The 18,952-nt window shown below is 33.6% G+C and overlaps 1 protein-coding gene across 1 annotated transcript; it reads right to left on the bottom strand.

Moving 5' to 3' along the window:
• Positions 1 to 8,503: 8,503 nt before the first annotated feature.
• On the bottom strand, positions 8,504 to 17,423 carry LOC127787053 (agamous-like MADS-box protein MADS3). The gene is given in 9 exon segments (XM_052314901.1): positions 8,504 to 8,735; positions 8,936 to 9,084; positions 9,407 to 9,469; positions 13,483 to 13,524; positions 14,423 to 14,522; positions 14,667 to 14,728; positions 14,908 to 14,983; positions 16,956 to 17,067; positions 17,070 to 17,423. Coding segments are annotated over 9 exon segments (756 nt in total). The 5' UTR covers positions 17,137 to 17,423; the 3' UTR covers positions 8,504 to 8,650.
• Between the last annotated feature and the right edge of the window lie 1,529 nt (positions 17,424 to 18,952).

Genomic DNA, 18,952 nt, shown 5'->3' with positions numbered 1-18,952 from the left:
TGAGAAAATTCCTTCCCCCTTTACCGTGCCATTTTCTGAAAATATTTTCTACATTTGCATCCTTCTTCCTCCTCTCGACTTCAGGACTCCGTTGTTGAAGGTTCCAAAGCTTCTCCGCCTTTCGCCTCTACTTTCTGACTGGTTTCTCTCCTCGACTCTTGCAGTAGTCGACCAAGAACAGTAAGTTTCTTGCATGCTCTTAGTCTATTTCACTTCTGCTTCCCTTCTTTCCGTCCATTCCATCTTCATGCCCTGCCTCTTGGCAACGTCTCTATGTCTCTTAGGGCTAGCTTTTATTTATTTCAGGAGGTCTAATAGGCTTAAAGACTCAGCCTCCTTTCTTTCAAGTCATACCCTGTTGCGAAGTGCACGACCTGATCGGTAGGAAGTGTCCATTACTCCACCAGGCTATGAGGAATCTCCACCTAAGGTGCTGAAGACAAAGAAAGAGTACCGAATGGGACTTCGTCAAGGATAGATCAATAGGAAAATAGTTTTTGAAAAAATTTAAATAAATAAGAAAATATAAATTTGATTTATTAATGATTTCCAAAACCCTTAAGTTTGATAATTTTATACTCAAGTATTTTTTCAAAATACTTAAAGTGCATGTTCATATTAATTGAGTATCTCATAAAGCTTTTGAGAGCTAATCGAGTAACCTCTCTATATTAATCAAGTAAAGTTTTTGTGAAAAATCTAATCGAGTAATGCTCAGGTCATTTTTAAATTAGTCGATTACATGTATTAGTTTAATCGAGTAAAAATACTTTATAATCAATATCATAATCTCTTACTCGAGTATAGTATACATCTTTTTGTTTTTTCTAACAAAATAATCGAGTAAGAAAATTTTCTAATTAAGTATCAATCTTTTGTACTCGAGTGAGCCTTTCATATAATCGATTACATAGTATATCCAATCGAGCAAAGATTCATATTAGTCGAGTAAGTCTAAAACTTAGTCGAGTATTTTCTATTAGATTTAGAATTTTATAATCGTTACTTAGAGAAAAAAGAAATGACATTTTTTATCTCTTTATTTTAAGAAGTTTGATTATGTAATAAGCAAAGCAAAATCATTAATTGTATTTTTGATCGAGTTTACAGGTCAACCTAACCCGAAACTAAATTTAAACCACTTCTTTGTTAATTTGTTTTAGGCACATAATAAATCATCTTTTCGGGTTATCTTTTCCTATTCTCTTTCTTTACATTTATTTAATTAAAATTTTATAAAAATTTCGGTAGACTTTCCCTTGTTTCTGGGCCATTGAACTTGCATTAGAGACTCGGTGTCTCCAACAATATACTATCACATAACCTTTCAATCATCAGTTACAATTTTAGGTAAAGGAAACCAAAATATTACAGTTGCTAAAATATGAATGAATCTCAATTTAAATAATAATGTAAAAAACGACATTCATTTCTGAAAGTAAACAAAATATATTTGATTGATGTTGTGTTAGAAGCTTTTTGGTCATCTTATTTCTGTTATAGCAGTGATTTTTGAGCATTACTGAAACACGAAAGATCATATGATTAATAAGAAATCCATTAATACTATAAATACGAGTAAGAAATCACATTATTGTTCGAAAGATCTAGCAACTATTAATAACATAAGTGATGACATTATACCATACGTGAATGACTTCATGTCTATTGATTGTTTGCATCGTTTCCAATATTATCATCACCTGGAATGTATAATTGTACAGGGCATTGATAACGAATGTGTCCAGTCTCTTTGCAAATACTATATTTTCGGCTTGCCCTTGCAACAACCTTGGATTCCCAAGTAGAGGCTATGCTCGACTCTCCGATGGAGGAAGTTCATTTATTAAGGCAACTAAGATGGTTGTGTCCATGTGTACCGTATTTTTCACTCTTTCCTTTGACGAGCTTCCCCAACAGAAAGAATTCGACTTTCTCTCAGTCTACATACCTGGTTGTTTTCTTTGTATGGGTAGGAGTACAACCACACCTCTGACGTACGTAGGAAAAACCCAAGCAGATTTGTTAGGAAAATGATTGATGAGAGGTGCATATGCGCGTTTAACCCAATCTTGGTGTAATATTGATGGCAAAACGTATGGTAGTGCGTGCGCATTAAACTGTCACGTACATTAAAGAAAGACAAAGTCTTAATATATTATATTAAATAATGAATATAATAAGAAAATAAAGTCAAACCATGATATTTGTTAGTAGCAACTACATGAAGACACGACAATTGATTAAGGTCCCACTTACGACAATTGCATGTCCTCGCAGTAATTTCAGTTATCCCATTGCATTCCTTAGCATGTTTTACTAGGTACTTGTTCTCATATATTACAAGAACTACACGACATCCTCGATCTAATGTTTTGTCATGGGCAAAGTTGAAATGTGCCACTGTAGCAGAGATAACATCAGTTTTGAGTCTGGCAGTAGCAGCACGCCTATCGCTAAACCATTTCTAAAGCATATGTCTCAGAAATTCAAGTGCACTTATTATCAACAACCGATGTGCTTTCATCATGCATTTATTGAGAGATTCGATAATGTTGATGGTCATCATGGAATATCTTATTCTTGGACAATATGCACGTGACCACTTTTCCAGTTTTGCTTCCACCGATGTCAGATGCATCTGAGGATGCATCAACTGAATTTCTGCCAAATATATCACACTCTAATAGGGTGTAGTTGTATGCTATACGATAGAATGCATCTATCACATCTTTTCGCTGTCTACACCGTCTCTTTAGGTTTTGCCTAAGGTGGAAGAAACAAAACACATGCATGATAGAAGGGAAAACACGGTTCATCGTGTTCGCAATGCTTTGGTGACGATCAGATACGATGACCAAATCATCCTGCACGCCAATAGCCTCTCTCAATTTCGTCAAAAATCAAATCCATGACCTTTTAAATTCACCATCTCTGAATCCAAAAGCGATTGGATAAATCATTTCCTTCCCATATTTGCAAGTGACAATGAAAATCACCCATTTGTATTCATCTTTCAAATGGGTGGCATCAACTGGTCTTATGTAAGTCCGAAAAGCTTGAAGGAAAGCTCGAGCACAATAAAATGAATATAAAAAATGATTGTTTTAATCTGTCTCTATTACCGTGATACTATCGGGATTTGTTTTTTTTTAATATGTGAAAATATGAGAGTAGCTACTTAAATTACTCATCCGCATTTTCATAAGCAAGTCTCTTTGCATGTTGTAACGACTTCCAAACTTTAGTGTACATGATTTGCACACTGTAACACCCCAATTTCCCCAAGCGTGGCATTAACTTGAGATTCTGGGAATATATTTTTTTTCAACATACACTCAACATAAATCATTCTCCAACAATCCCAATTCTACCTTCTTAGCATATCAAACTTAACAATCAATAAACTAAGACAAATAATAACATCGCATATGCAAAAACAAGATCAAAACCTCAAATGATACACAAATGTAAACGCTTTGTTTATAACGTAGAAACCGTACCATTATTTTACATCATATCTTCAAACAAAATACATGATAACTGAATATCTCGTACATAATCAAACACCTACTATAGATTTAATATGTAAATAACAGCTACATCTCGATAACCTCTTTTCCCTTGGTGCCGCTTATTTCACTTAGAACGTTTGAATATTCCGGGGACAAAGTTTAAATTAGATGCCGAATCATCTAAGTGAGTTCAAAATATTTTCATAAAATAAATGCAAAACCATGAACAAACTGACATATCTCAACATGTCACAGCTCAAGAGATTCTCATACAGTGCTTAACCCATATCATGGGAAATGAGTAATCTCTCTAAAGGCAACATAACCACATCAATACATTGGCACAACATAGTCCTAACTTAAGAGGGGCAATATCAACGCATCTCCTTGACACTTCGGGAATAATTGTTACCACTCCCATAACAGAATGGTCAATATCAACGCAGGAACCCGACACACCACAATCACCTAAGGGATTACGTTCCCACTCAAAGGTAACTCGAAAACACTACATATTTCCATCACACATGCCAATGTCATATGCTCAATATGTAACAATGCATTACATAAAATGACATTTCAATGCACGTATTTCAATGCACATGTAAATAGACATTTTGGATGAACCATCCACATGAAATTAAACCTATCACAGGTCAAACAATTTGTATGAAATAAACCAAGTTTTGATAGTAAAACCATTCACAATAAACCAAGTTTGAAGTATAAACTCTTACATTAAATGAAACTCAGAACACCTCGATTCTCACCCAACCTTGATTCTTGTGCTAGGCTTCCAACGGTTTTCAAATTCGAGTCTCAACGTACCCTGACTATCGTATATATTCAAGAAATTCAATATTCAATCTTTCTCCTTTCTGCATTCCTTCTCTGACTTCTCCAAATGGTGTCTCCTATTTATAGGACTTGAAACTTAACCACCAAGTATGTTATATTATATTATAATATTTCTTAATCATTTCAAATATTTTCCAAATCTTCTAAGATATTTCAATCATTTAAGATTTTCCCAAATCTTCTCAAATATTCTAAAATTTTCTACAATTATTTCAAATCTTTTCCCCAAGTGGCAAATGGTTAGTTGGTTCAGTTCGTTGTTCTACTGGTCTAGTTACAGGGTTTTAAGAATTATACATTGGCCTGAATTTTTTAGGTAATTGCATTTAGACCCCTTGTGACTTGGTCCTTGGCCATTTTTTAATTGCACTTATGCCTAAGGATTTATTATGCTAATACCTCAAAGTTTTAGGTAAATTATACTTTTACCCAAACTTTAATATATATGATTTTTTCCCTGGCTCAGAAAATAAACTTCTCTCTCAAGATATTCATAACCCTTTGAAATGTCCTACTTCCTCAAATATTTAAATATAAAATTCTCAAGTATTATATCATATTTGAGTCTAAAAATCTCTGGTGTTACACATACCATGCTGCTCCAACAACTCCTTCATTAGCATTCCAGGTATATATTCACCACTCACCACTCTTTTTGAGAACAAAATTCAAATGACAATGGTATTCACACTACGAAAATGTGAATCGTACATGTCTGAAGTACATGTATGACCCGGTATAAACTTCACCACATGCCAAAACGAACAACCGGGTCTGCATCTTGCACGAAGCAGAAACTTGCAGCTCACATCTTTACAACCAGCCTCAAATCAAACTTTGCATGAATGTTTGATTTGATAGTTCATCTTCACATCAACACAATAGTGTCCAAATGCCAAAATTAGTTTATGTTTACTTTTAAATAGTGTGCCCTGGTAAAAAATATCACCCTAATAAGGAGTTGACACTCCGAGTCATGTTACCTTAATTGCATAATTTTGTACACCAGGAACGATCTAATTCTCTTGTAAAGGGTTATCCTCAAATTGTGAACTTGAAAATCTTACTTTCGAGTACTCTAGATTGGCTCATCCTTCATCATCACCACCACTATCATCACTATTGTCATTTATTTCATTATCACCATCATCTGTGTGTGCAGCGTTATTTGACAAACCAATCATACCATATCTACCAAAATCATCTCTCCACAATGGACTACGTGCGAATGTAAGTGGAATGGCAACACCTGAATCCTGATTACCACCACTATATGAAGGCAATTGATTTTGCTGTTGACCATGTAGGTTAGAAACTCCAATATCTTTGTAAATCGTATCAACACACATCACTTTATATTTGTTTTCATCGAACCTAATAAACCTAACACTATAGTCATTCTTGATAAGGAACTTACTACCTGGAAGACTACTTGAGGGTTCTGTTACAAAATGAATGTTGATGTCGTATCTTGTTTTATCAATTCCCATTATTGTGTAAACAATCTCCACCAATTCAGTAAAAGTCACATTCTTGTAGGCCCCCAAACACATCTTATTACCCCTTATGTATTTATTATCATTTCATTCTTTATTTCACACGATGACCAACGACGCTACATCCATTACTATAAGATTCAAATGAAGAAATTAGTCTCACCATCACCATGGGTCAAACGGAACACACACACACACATGCAAGTCGGTAACCTATATTGGGTTAATTTCCCCAATTAAACCCGATCCTAACTATTAGTAAGTGTAAAAGGCTTATTTATTTTTTGAAATTTGTATTTTATTTTCTTTTTCTCAAGAGATGAATTGTAAAATTCAAATTCATGATTTTTGACTTAAACAACAATCTTATTATTAATATCATCTTCTAATTTTAACTAAATATGTAGTTTATGAAAAAAAATTAAAAATCACACTCAAAAATTTAAAAATTTTATGAAAAACTTTGGAAGATTTTAACATAACATATTTAAGCACAAATGCTGGCTTTTAAGCATTCAGTTTTTAATTTAATTTTTAAAAAGTCAAAATTATTTTTGTTAAGTAATATGATAATATCAAATTTAAATTATTTTACTAACAATCATATATTGAATAATACATCAAATTATTTAGACAAGTATTATTAAATAAAAATCATACATATAAGGATATATAAATTTAGATTTACATAATAAAAAAAAAATTAAACCCGATCGGGTTTGGTAGGGGCACGAAACCCAATTACGATGTGTAGTTTCAAATTTTTTTTCACGCAAATCGGCTAGATCTTAAATGATATCTAACCAAAATATATATTATACTCACAACCAAAATCATTCTACACAATTTAATAAGCAATGTGAACACAAAACTAAAAATAATTGAAAAACAAAACAAATCATAATCTATACCTTTAGATTGATCGAGAATGTTTGTTGGAGAGAAAAAAAAAAAAAAAAACTTAGTGAATGTAGCTTCAATGAGGTCTTATTTGCAATTGATGAAAAAGTTTGAATGGCTCAACAAGCAAAATTTTGAATGTAGGAAGAATGGTTGAGTTTGCGTGGTTTCAACAATGAAGAAAGTTAGAGCGTGAATATTGGAAGAAAGGTAATGTGAAACAAAAATATTTTTGTAAATAAAGTTAAAAATAATATAGGCTTTTTATTTTAAAATCTCATTAAGAGTATTTTAGGTATCTTACAAAAAGGTGACTATAAAGTGTAATTAGTTTGTTTACTTTAGACAAAATATTTTTTTCCAGTGAAGGAGATAAAAACAATTTTGTATATTTATTTTAGATTAATTATGAATTTCTCTCTTATTTCTATCTATCTGCACTTTGTTATTTTTATTTATTTTTTATTTTTTCAGTTTTTTTAGATTAACGATTCAATTGATTCAATTCAATTTCTAAAAAAAGTTTGATCTATTCGATTTAAGCAATTTGATTGGTTCGATTACCTAAAATATAACCTAGTATTTGTTTTTGTTGTTTGCATCTTAAACTGGAAAGCTTTCAGCCTTTCCAAATGCTGCTAGAGGTTGAACAGAGCATCATCCTCTGTTTTATGTAGCCATGTTCAACCTCTTTCTTTAGTTGCTCCTCATCACCGTTAACTAGGTCTTATTTTAACTAAGTTAAGATTAATATTTTTATTATCAATTGGTTTTAGAAACCACATTGATAACACGAGTTCATACAATAGAACAATGTAAAATTTTTTTATGATGAATGTCGTTTCCCAATTTGTAAAGGTCGAGTGATCGGTAAAGGATGGGTTAGCGATTCCCATTCCCCTTATGATTTGATCCATTTTTTAAAACACACTCTTCCCACTAATTATTAAAATAAGATTTTTTTTTTTTTGTAAATAAAAAATGCATTAACAAGAAAAAAAAAACATGTTAATATTTACAAAAGACTATAAGGGCAAACCTAGCTAATAAATACAAAGAAACAGACCCGCACTCACATTAGAAAAGGAAACAAAACCACAATCGCCTCAAACATGCAATGCGAAAATGAAATAAAAACATGAAAGACCAATTGCATGAACCCCATAACGATAAAAGCACGAAAGAATGTGGGAAGAACTTTAAAGAGCCATCGAACAAAGATGACATCAGCTATGGATAATGAAGGCTGGCCCACAAGAGGCCTCCATCATAAACATAGCATTTTATAGCCATCGCATGTATAAACATAGTATTTTAGACGGATCTAGGGGTGTTTAAATTTTGGTTTGAGTTAGAAAATCAGTTCAATCTAGGATGAACTGAAAATTCAGACTAGTTCTCTATCTACATTTTAACTTCAACTAATTTTCAGCCCGATTCAATCTGAGTTGGGATCGGTCAAACATAAAAAACTAATTGAAAATAAATAATAATTACAATAATAATAATAATAATACACACATATATATTATTATTAAACCTAAATGATCCGAATTTTGATCTAAAAATTTTAAGAATCTCGATCAGGACCGAATGAACACCCATCAAGAGTTCATTAATTCTTGCAATCAAGCTCAAATATTATTGCAAGAATATAATAATTCTTGCTAGAATTAATAATAATAATACACACACATATATATTATTATTTAGAATTTTCACTTCATGTTCATGTGGACAACACAACCAAATCTCCACTTCATATATATATATATATATATAAACCCACAATATTCAGACAAATAATATTAATTAATTTTATCAAACTGTCATCTTCTTGTAGCTAATTGTATTTTAAATATATAATAATTAATTAAGCAGTCAAATAACCCAACCCTGCACCATGCTCCCCTCTCCAGACATGCTTCTTGGCACTGATGGTCCTTCCCCAGAAACGTACTGATACCTGTTTAATTCATTAGCAGCAAAAGCAGCATTAATTAGGAAATTTTCCCACTAATTAATCAAGAGCTAATTAAAGACCAAGTTTAATTAGTAGTCAAAGTTCGTATGTGCGTTCGTGGGTTCTAAACCAGACGTGGTATCACTGTTACATTAAATAAATATATTTTCTCGAAAGAGAAAGAGGGTAGGGAGGTTAATTACCCTATCTGTAGGACGGGTTCGGTATCGCAGTCCATCGGGTTGGAGTGAGAAGGGTGAAGAGCAAAGCTGCTGTTTCCGGCCGAGGGATTAGGAGTCCATGAGCACGGAAGGGGTCTAAGACCTTGCCCTTGATCAGCTGCCTGCTGCAGCTGAAACATGCATGCCAAGACAAGAAAATTTCAGATCTTTCCGGGAAAGTTTCAGAAGATATATCTTCCCTTTGCCTTCTCTTTTCAGTCTGGATCTTTAGAAATGGCGAGAAAATGTCAAAATTTTCCGGGAAAGTTTCAGAAGATCTTCCCTCTTATCCTGTTCAGTCTGGATCTTTAGATATGACAGGAAATTTCACAATTTTCCCTGGAAAATTTCAGAAGATCTTCTCTTCTTTTTTTTCTCTCTCTCTCTCTCTCTCTCTTTTGGATCTTAAGAAATGACAAGAAAATTTCGAAAATTTCAGTACAGAATGCATACCGATGACAACTCTAGTGAAACCTTAAGCTTGAGCTGCTTGTTCATGTCTCCAAGCTGACGCTCCTGCAAGCCATTTGAATTTAAAGATAACTCATAAATAGGAATTTAAGTCCAACTAATAATACTAAAATCCTAAGTTTAATGATGAATTTGGCAAAAAATAAAGTTTTGGGGCCGAAATCCTAAAGTTTTTGGGTATATGGTCAATTTAATTAGTTAATGTTATTTAGAAGGTCAATCTGCATAATGTTATTTAGAAGGTGATCGATCTCAAAGCTTCTTTCTAACCATTTCAAGCCTCAACCTTCAAAAAAACCATCTCCCTTGGTCAAATAAGCTTTCTACCTTGTGGTTCTAGTATTGATGACATCTAGTAAAAACATTCTCATAAAACTAGGGGTCCAAACTAGACTGGACCCAGGGCCGGCCCAAGGCTTAATGTGGCCCTAGGCTATAATAAATTTTGTGTCCTCTAAAAAATAATAAAAATTATTGAAAATCACATTTATTGCGTGGCACACTTTTCATTGTTTGGTTTGGAAACATTTTTCTCACACTTGAAAGAATTTATTATATGTACTTGTATTTTTTGGGCCCCAACAAGCGGTTCCTATATTTTTTGGGGGTCCCAAAAAATTGGGGGCCCTAAGCATAGGCCTCAGTGGCCTATGCCTTGGGCCGGCAAGAAGGTTCCATGTGAAAATTGAAGACCAAACCAATTAATTGTTGGACTAAATTGGACTAGTTCAGTCTAATATGATTTGACAGTAGATCGACACATTTTTTTCATGTTTAATATGAATTTTAAAAAGTTTATATATGTATATAAACACTAATATATTCAATGATCTAAACAAAAATAATAATAATTTAACATTCAATTTTCAACAAAGAGTAAGACGACAAGTAGATTGTTAATTTGTTAGGGTTTGAGTTTGAGATTCTTTATATTATACAAATTAACTATTGGATGATATTATATATATATACATATTTATAATTACTTTTCAAAAATTATAAATATTTTTTGTTATGTGTAAAAAGTGTTTATTATTTTTGAAAAATAATTAATAATTAATGATAAAGCATTGTTAATTTCTGGAAGAAATAATTGTAAGTTTGTAAGCGTCAAAAATTAGTGTACAAATAGTATTTTCGAACTTTAAAAATAAATATGTAGGCTTTTGGCCTATGGAAATGGCATAAATAGTCTCCTAATTTCACCATATGCTTTTTTGGATAGTTCATTAAATATAGTATTAAATAAAATTAAATTGGATTGATTTATTTCATTTTTGTTTATTATTATTTGATTTAGAGATTAGAATCATATTTGGATACTGCTTTCTATTTTGATTTAAAAGATTAAATTTAAATAAGGATTTATTTGTCATCTTGTAATTTTGATTTGTTTTTATTTTTAGATGATTATAGATTTTATAAGATTGGAATCATAGTAAAATTTTAGATTCCTAATTTAGATTTAGTTTTTGGCTTATAAATAGGCTCACCATGTAACTTTCTTTTATTGATGACATTAAAAAAAAAAACCAAGAATCATTTTACAAACCAATGGGCCATGAAGGATCAGTGCACTGAGTATAACATGGATTCGAGAACAAACCATTACAATGGCTAATAGACAAAAAGTAAAAATAAATAGAGTAATGCTACTTGCATATCCAAATTGATACTTTATTAATCAATATTATCAATACACCCCTCACTTGAATGATTTAATGAGGGGTGTATGTGTAATTCATTTTAGCAATAGTAAGCAAAAATGGTTGAGCCAAGCTTATTAAAAGCTAAAAAAAAAAAAACCTAAATTACCTTCTAAGCCTTGAAGCACAAGTAGTCGTTGCAAACAAAGAAACACCTACCCCAAATCTCTGAACAACCAAAATAAGATGTTTCTTTTGGGGTTGTGGGGAGATGTTTATATATCTGAGGTTGAGGTTGCAGGGAGATGTTCTAGACCTATGTCACACAACCTCAAAACATCTCACTATAATGAAGAAAGAGTCAAAAACAAGATGGGATTAGGGGTAAGAGTGATACCAAGGATGAGGAAGGACGACCCCAAGTTGATGTGACCATCCAATATTAAGAACATAGCTTGATAAAGATGAGGTATATGCAAAAAGAAGAGGGTCAAATTAGGCTATCAATTGTGTACACCATGCAAGCACCTTACGGGTCAAATTAGGCTATCAATTGTGTACACCATGCAAGCACCTTACCAGATTGATCATCCAATAGACTAGTGGAAGGTTAAGGACCAGACAATGAGCCAATAGCAAGAAACAATGAGAGAGAGAGAGAGAGAGCTCTAGGGCTCTCATATTTTTGAAAGCATTTTTCATGATGTAACTTTTTATTTAATTAGCTTGAATGTATTGATACGGTCGACAAGGCTTGCAAGAGGAGTGTGAGTCCTACACCCTCCCAATGAGGCCCACGCCCCATCTCATTTTGCTCATGTCGGGCAACAGTTGCTCTACACGGGTAATAGAACAAAATCGTATATTGATATTGATATTCTTCTCTCTTGACTATTCTTTTTTCTCTCTTTGCTTTAGTCCTCCCATAAACTTCTCTTGGTCTATTCTCTCATTCTTTCCTAATTCGTGTACTTTTTCCTACTATTGCATATCACCAAGGAACAAAGTAACCCTACAAGTCTAACAAAATAAAACAAGGTAAGCCAAAAAGGTTACATCTGAATAAAAGGAGACGGAACAAAGCAATTGAATTGCCAGGGCTAATTCAACGTCTTCAAGCCAAAAAAAAAAAGACCATATTGACAATGGTTGTAGAGAGTCAGTACAAGACACCATGTAGAGGGTTAATTGAACTTAGTTCTAAACATCTTTGCAAAGAAAATAAAATGACCCAAAAGGGCCTCAACGCACGAAAAGGAAGCCAAAGGCTCAACAGTAACCTAAATAGAGATGTCATTTTATCAAGAGAGACCACCAACACCCTTGAGCCTAATTAAAACTGTCACAAAACGCAAACTCAACCCACCAAACAAGACCAAAAAAACAAAAGAAAAACCTGTGGATGAGAGCATGGTGTATGAGCGAAGGCATACCTAGGCTCAGAGTGCTTCAATCTGACCTTGATTTGATTGAAGAGGCAAGTAAGCTCCTTGAGATCCCGTCCCATGGTCGGGATCCGAGAGCATCCATTAACTCTTCTAGGAGAACAATGGCTAAGACTATTTGATAGAAATCGATGGCAGTGAATGTTGAGAGGGGAAAGAAGGGGAAGATTTGAAAAATAGGATTTATAGTAAGGCTGGAGAGGGAAAGGGAATGAGAAGCGAGGGATCAGAAGCAAGGATAGGGGAAAGAGACGACTGATAGTGGTTCGGTTAGTTGGAGTCACATCATGACAACAAAGAGGAGATCCCTCCAAGGTTTTTCTAAAGAAAGCCTTCAACCTTTTAAGAAAATCAATCAAAAGCAACAGTGGAAAACTAATATTAAGCAAGAATATGTAAAATCCAATAGGGGTAACATAGAGTTGTCTCTTATGCTAAATAGCCATTATGAAAATATGTTCAGGTTTTCTTTGAAGGACTGTTTTGAGACCGTTTTTTATTTTTCAAAACAGTGAAAATATGTTTAATTTTATATTTTTAAAAATGTATTTGTAAAAATAAAAAAACATTATAAATAGAACTCAAAATAACAAATTTTAATTATTTTTTTCACAAATACGTTCAAAATTTTTAAAACGTAAAAAACGCTACAGATAAAAAAAATGCATTTTTAATAATCTCAAAACAAACACTCAAAATATAAAAACTGAACTGAAATATGAAAAGAAGAGCACCTTAACAACCAAATTATTTAAAAGTTGTGTGAGTTACAAGAACTTTTAAACCATCTCATAAAGTGTGGTATCCTCTTTCTGTTGTCTTTATATGTGATTTGTGGCATTATATACTAATATATATACTCATCAATGTCAAAGATCCTACAATAATCAAACTTATTAAAGAAATTTCAGATGAGATCATTAGATGTGGCTACAAATTAAAACATAAAAAATAAGACTATGAATACCTTTCTCCTCAGCTCTTCCATTTGTTCTATCATTATTTGTGTCTGCATTGAAAAGATGAAGAAATCAAATAAAAATAACATTATTGTGAGAATATTTGTTTCATTGTAGCATCATAAAGTAGAACACTTGCAAACTCCATCTATCTCACTACATGTCCTTTATTGAACTTCTTTATATCCAGCCCGCTATTAAATAAATAAAGGATTTAGGGTTTATGCTAGCAGTCTATTTGAACTTAAATATTCCAGCCTAAGCACAGACTCAAAAACCCTAATTTTAAACTAATTAGAAACACTAAAATAGTAGCAAAAAAACATAATTTCTTTTTGGGTTTATTATATCCCTCTTATATCTGTCTTCCTGAGTCTACACTTTCTACTTTCTAGCCTCCAATTTCCACATCTTTGACTAATTTACTACATATTCTTCTTTACAGATGGGATTGATATTCTACGAAGTCCCTATTGGGTACTTCTTAATCATGCCAATTTTGCTTTTTCAAAAAATGTATAATGGTGAATTATATTGTTATTTCATCAATTTTGTATTTCGTAATAAATTAATCATTGTATTTTAATTATTATCACTACAATTACTAAATATTAATGTTTATTAAAATTTAGTGTCTCTTTTAATTTTCCTCTAAATTTTGTTAACAAAACTAACATAATATACATTAATATAAACCTTAAAATCACTTGATTGTAAGGCTTATATTAATTTTAACATTAAGTAATTTTTGAATTCATATTAATGTGTATTACTATCAGTTTTTGTTAATAGAATTTGATGAAAATAAAAAAAAGTTAAATTATAACAAAAATTAAAGTTTAATAGTTATGGTGATAAAAATTAAAATAAAACAATTAGTTTGTTACCGAATATATGTCACCCCTTTTCTTTTCCTAAGACCTAAAGTTCAAATGGAGCATCAATTACCTTTCTTTGCCTTGTTTGCAGGAGAGCTCCTTCCAGTTGCTTCTCCAGATTTTGCAACTCTTTTACACTCAACGGTCCAAGATCTTCTCCCAGCAAATGCCTTCACCCATTAGTTGTGATTATCATTAGTTTAGCATCATCCCATCATTCCAAACTCTAAATTATTGCCAACAAACTGCATTAACTTGTATCAAGTAAGAGACTTCAATTCATTAGAGAGAACCAGAAACAGATAGAGCATGACCTTTGAGTGCGTTGAAGAGATTCGTACTTTGCCCTCAATTTCGATACCTCCTGGTACCAGCTCTGTATCGATTCGAAACCCACAAAATTTTCAACACAACAAGTGAGACAATTGTTTCTAACTTGTAGAACAAGACGAAGGCAGCATAATTAGGCTAATTCTGATTTTTATATACCAAAGTTTACAGCATGATGAAGTATAATTTGTTGACCTATAGACGAAGCTTAAATGGAACACAAACCTGTGTTTCGTGTTCGATACTGTTGTCCTGAGGATTAAAGCAGCAACGTTGGTACCTCTCTAGGGTTTTGGTCGTTCTGCAAAGAGATAAACATCTGTAAACAGCAGCCTCCATTACCAAATTAAACATTATTTTGTTCAATTGGGATGTGAAGTTACAGTCAGTACATGATCAATTTTGTTCACTCTGTTGACACCCTAATAAATTTTCAACCATGTTAAATAGGTCAAGTCTTGTCATCAAATAAAGACACAGATAGATCCACGGCTACTTTCTTATATGGGAAGCATTCTAAGAACCGAAGTGTAAACAATGGATTCAAGCCAGTTCATGTAGAGTTACCATATGTTTTTTATGCCAATGGTACTGTCTAGAGATTCCCAACCGTACGTACCCACGAAACAAAACAAAGCTCTCAAATTTTAATCTCACTAGATTGAGCCGGGTGGATGAGTTCTAGACCGCTAGTAATCTCTATTTATTATCAAATCATGTTTAAGGAGCGTTACAAGGGAAACAAGAAATGCTACTGCAAGATGTTTTGAAAACTACTCCAGGAAGTGATCAGTGAATGTGAAGAAATATATATACACATAATATATATACACGCTCATAAATGTTGCTGTTATATACTGTATGTGTGCGTGTGTGTGTATTTTTTAATTTCCTTGATCTGCAGACTTGATGAGTTTTCATCGTCTGTGCAACTTTCATCCGTCATGCAAACCGTGGCACCATCTGAACACCATTATTTTCTTTGCCTTTTCAGAGCAAAATCCTCACCCCCAAACATTGAACCAATATCATCACAAATGAAGCAATTAATTCAATTTTAAGGAAAGTAAATGAAGGGCAGATATGTGTTTTGATCATCGAACAAAAAGTACAGAAGGAATCGCAGAGAAAGCAAGAAAAGGAAACTCCTCTTGATGGCACAAAGAAAAAGAAATCCATGATTCTCACCAGTTACATGAAGCCAGATATGAAGAAATGAACCTTGGACTTCTCGAAAACCCTTCTTTTAGCCAGATTTCTTGCTAAACCCTTCTCTCTTGTATCTCTTGGAAGCCAAAAACTCGGAGGATTCAGTCACCATCCGTCAGTTCTTGACGAAATTTGGGTATGATTTGAAGGTGGGTTTTGAAAATCAGCCAAGAAACCACGAGATCTAAGGAAGTAAAGATTGAAAGATGCGAAGATGACAAAAAAATTCGATCTCTTTGAAGTCCTTCGGTTCATGAGGTGTTTCAGAGAGAGAGAGAGAGATACAGAGAGAGAGTGAGAGAGAGAGAAGAGAAGAAATAAAATGGGAAACCCTAGATCTTGCACGAAGGTCCAAGAAGAGAGGCGGGAAAGTTTTTAGGGACAAGCACTCGTCAGTCATTCATTCTCTGATCAGATTGAAACGTGTCGAGTCGCCATTGGAGAACCCACTTGAGAAAACATCAATCTTGAAACGATGGAATCTAAGTTGTGTGTCAAAGATGAAAGAACAGAACCACGACAATGGGTAGAGAGAGAGAGAGAGAGCTTTTTCGTATGGTTCTTGAAAGAGAAGAAAAAACAGACTGCTTATATGCAACACACAAAATTTTTGCTATTTTCTGGTTTGAGTTTGGAAACAAGAACAACCCATCTCATAACGGACTGCTTAAATGTAATATTCTTGTGAAAATTTGATCTTGATATATATATATATATATATATATAACCTTTCATGGGTGAATTATCAAATATTTAGACTAGTTTTTTTGTTTCATGTGATTGATCTATTAGGCCATAAGGCCCACATTTCACAGAACTTGCTGCATCAGAGATTACAAAAAGAAGGAAAGTGCAGATGATCTCAAACTAGAGACAGAGAGAGGACTATGATGAAAAAGCAAACCCTTTTTATACAAAGTTCTGGAAACCCATTAAAGATCTATAACTCCACAACCCAAAACAAAAACTTCAACACATACAGAAGCTCATTATATATATATATACATATATGTGCATGAGAGAGAGAGAGGAGAAGGGTGGGAGGGAAGGGAGGGGGAGAATACCCAGAACTGCCGAACTCATAGAGCTTGCCACGGCTGGAAAAGATGATGAGAGCGACTTCAGCATCGCAAAGCACGGAGAGCTCATAAGCTTTCTTGAGCAAACCGTTCCTCTCTTCGAGAAAGTCACCTGACGATTGATCTTGTTCTCTATCCTCTTCAGTTCCACTCTCCCTCTCCCCATTCTCTCTCTCTCTCTCTCTCTCTCTCTCTCTCTCTCTCTCTCCTTTCTTTTTTTCTTTATGCAAGACAAGGAGATAAGCAGTAGTGAAGGAACAAAGAACCGGAAGATCTTTCTTGTCACTAATGGTTCATTTTCTTTTCTTTTCTTTTCTCTTCTCTTTTCTTCTCTTTATTGATATTGAATTGATTAATAATGTGTATTTTCATTCACTGGAATTAGTGTGGAAGTGGATGATTGGGGAGAAAATAATTGAAGAGGAAAAGAGGGTGCAAGGGCAAGGGAAACTGGGAAATCCTTCTCCTTATAAATGGGACTTACTTAATTGGCTCTCTTCTTGCAACAAAATGGAAACCTAACACTCCCTATTCTCCTTTATTCTCTTTTTCGTTTTTTCTTTTAAGCAATGCCCTCTCTCTCTCTCTCTCTCTCTCTCTATTTTGGAACTGATCAGAATCTGTGCACAGAGAGTTTTCCTTTCCCTTTAAGAGTAAGAGCACCATTCCCACGCGCCTTGGCCATTCATGGTCTGCTCTTTCATCTATGGAGATGGACCATTACGTAGCCTCCCACTTTCACTGGCTTTTAACATTTGACAGCTTCGCTCAACTGTCATCTTGGTAATAGAGCAAGCTTTAAGGTTGAGATTATAAGTTCAAAAAACCAGCAATTAAGGGCACTTTTGGATTGAAAGAAGCGCACAACCACGAGCCAAACAAAGCAAACGTAGCCTAAAACAAAAAGCCAAGCACCACAAGCCAAGGGACCAAATCAAGAGACCCAACACCACAATCGGCATTTGGACACCGAAATGCATGGAACCTAGCTAGATATCCAAGATCAAGATGTGCTTCAAGCGATCTGGAATTAGATCTGCTCATACGAAGGAAAACTTGAGTTGAATTGAAGTTTACTCAACACCACATTTATTGCATTTGGACATGAACTCAATCAATTCAATGCAAGTCCTAATTCAAAGCTAAACCAGGCTTAGCCACGCCAAACCAAGAGACATCTTAGGGGTTGTTTCGTTATATTTGTTTTTTTTTTTTTTTTTTGTGGTCAAAGAGAGTTTATAAGAGTTGTAGAAGACATTTTTCAAAAATTTTCAACCCTAATTTCATATATATTGAATTAATATTGAATCTCCAATTAGGAAACAGAAAACTCAATTTTCAAGTTGACTTTATATATATGAAAATGACCATATACATAGCTCGAGAATGAACTCGTTGATAAATGAAGAAACTTGAAACTTTTTCTTATGTTTCGGTTGACTTTTGCTTAAGATAAATTTGGACTTCAATGGAGATAATCTTTGACATGTATAGATGTTAATTTTACTTGTATGATCATGGTTAATATATATATATATGTGTGTGCTAATTAATGTTGTATTAGATTGATATGCAAAAAGAAACAAGTTTAGGTGATGAAATTAAGGTAGAAGAAATATAGCTAGTTTGAAATTTTCCTATAATAGAAAGACTCAATTGATCAAGCATAAAATTCGGGGACATGCGTGCTTATTACCTCGTGTCAATTATCAACCAAAGAGACCTCTTGATCAACCAAACTAATTAGGCAATGAACTAATTAAGGTCAACGAGGTGTCTCAATTTGGTCAACCAAGGTTGTTTTGGAGATTACATCAAGAAGTTTTAAAATTGAGATAAATTCGTATATATTGTGACAAGAGGAAATGAATCAAGGTGTTGGACAAAGAGATTAAAGTTAATAACACCTAGTAGAGGTCGCCACTTGCATCCTTAAATGCTACGAGCGGTGCCACCATGCCATTCGAGCCCTTCGGAACAAT

The sequence above is a fragment of the Diospyros lotus genome, chromosome 12 (genome assembly GCF_014633365.1).
Source record: "Diospyros lotus cultivar Yz01 chromosome 12, ASM1463336v1, whole genome shotgun sequence".
NCBI lineage: Eukaryota > Viridiplantae > Streptophyta > Magnoliopsida > Ericales > Ebenaceae > Diospyros > Diospyros lotus.
Note: the sequence above shows the minus strand (reverse complement) of the source record. Positions and strands in the feature narration are given on the sequence as shown.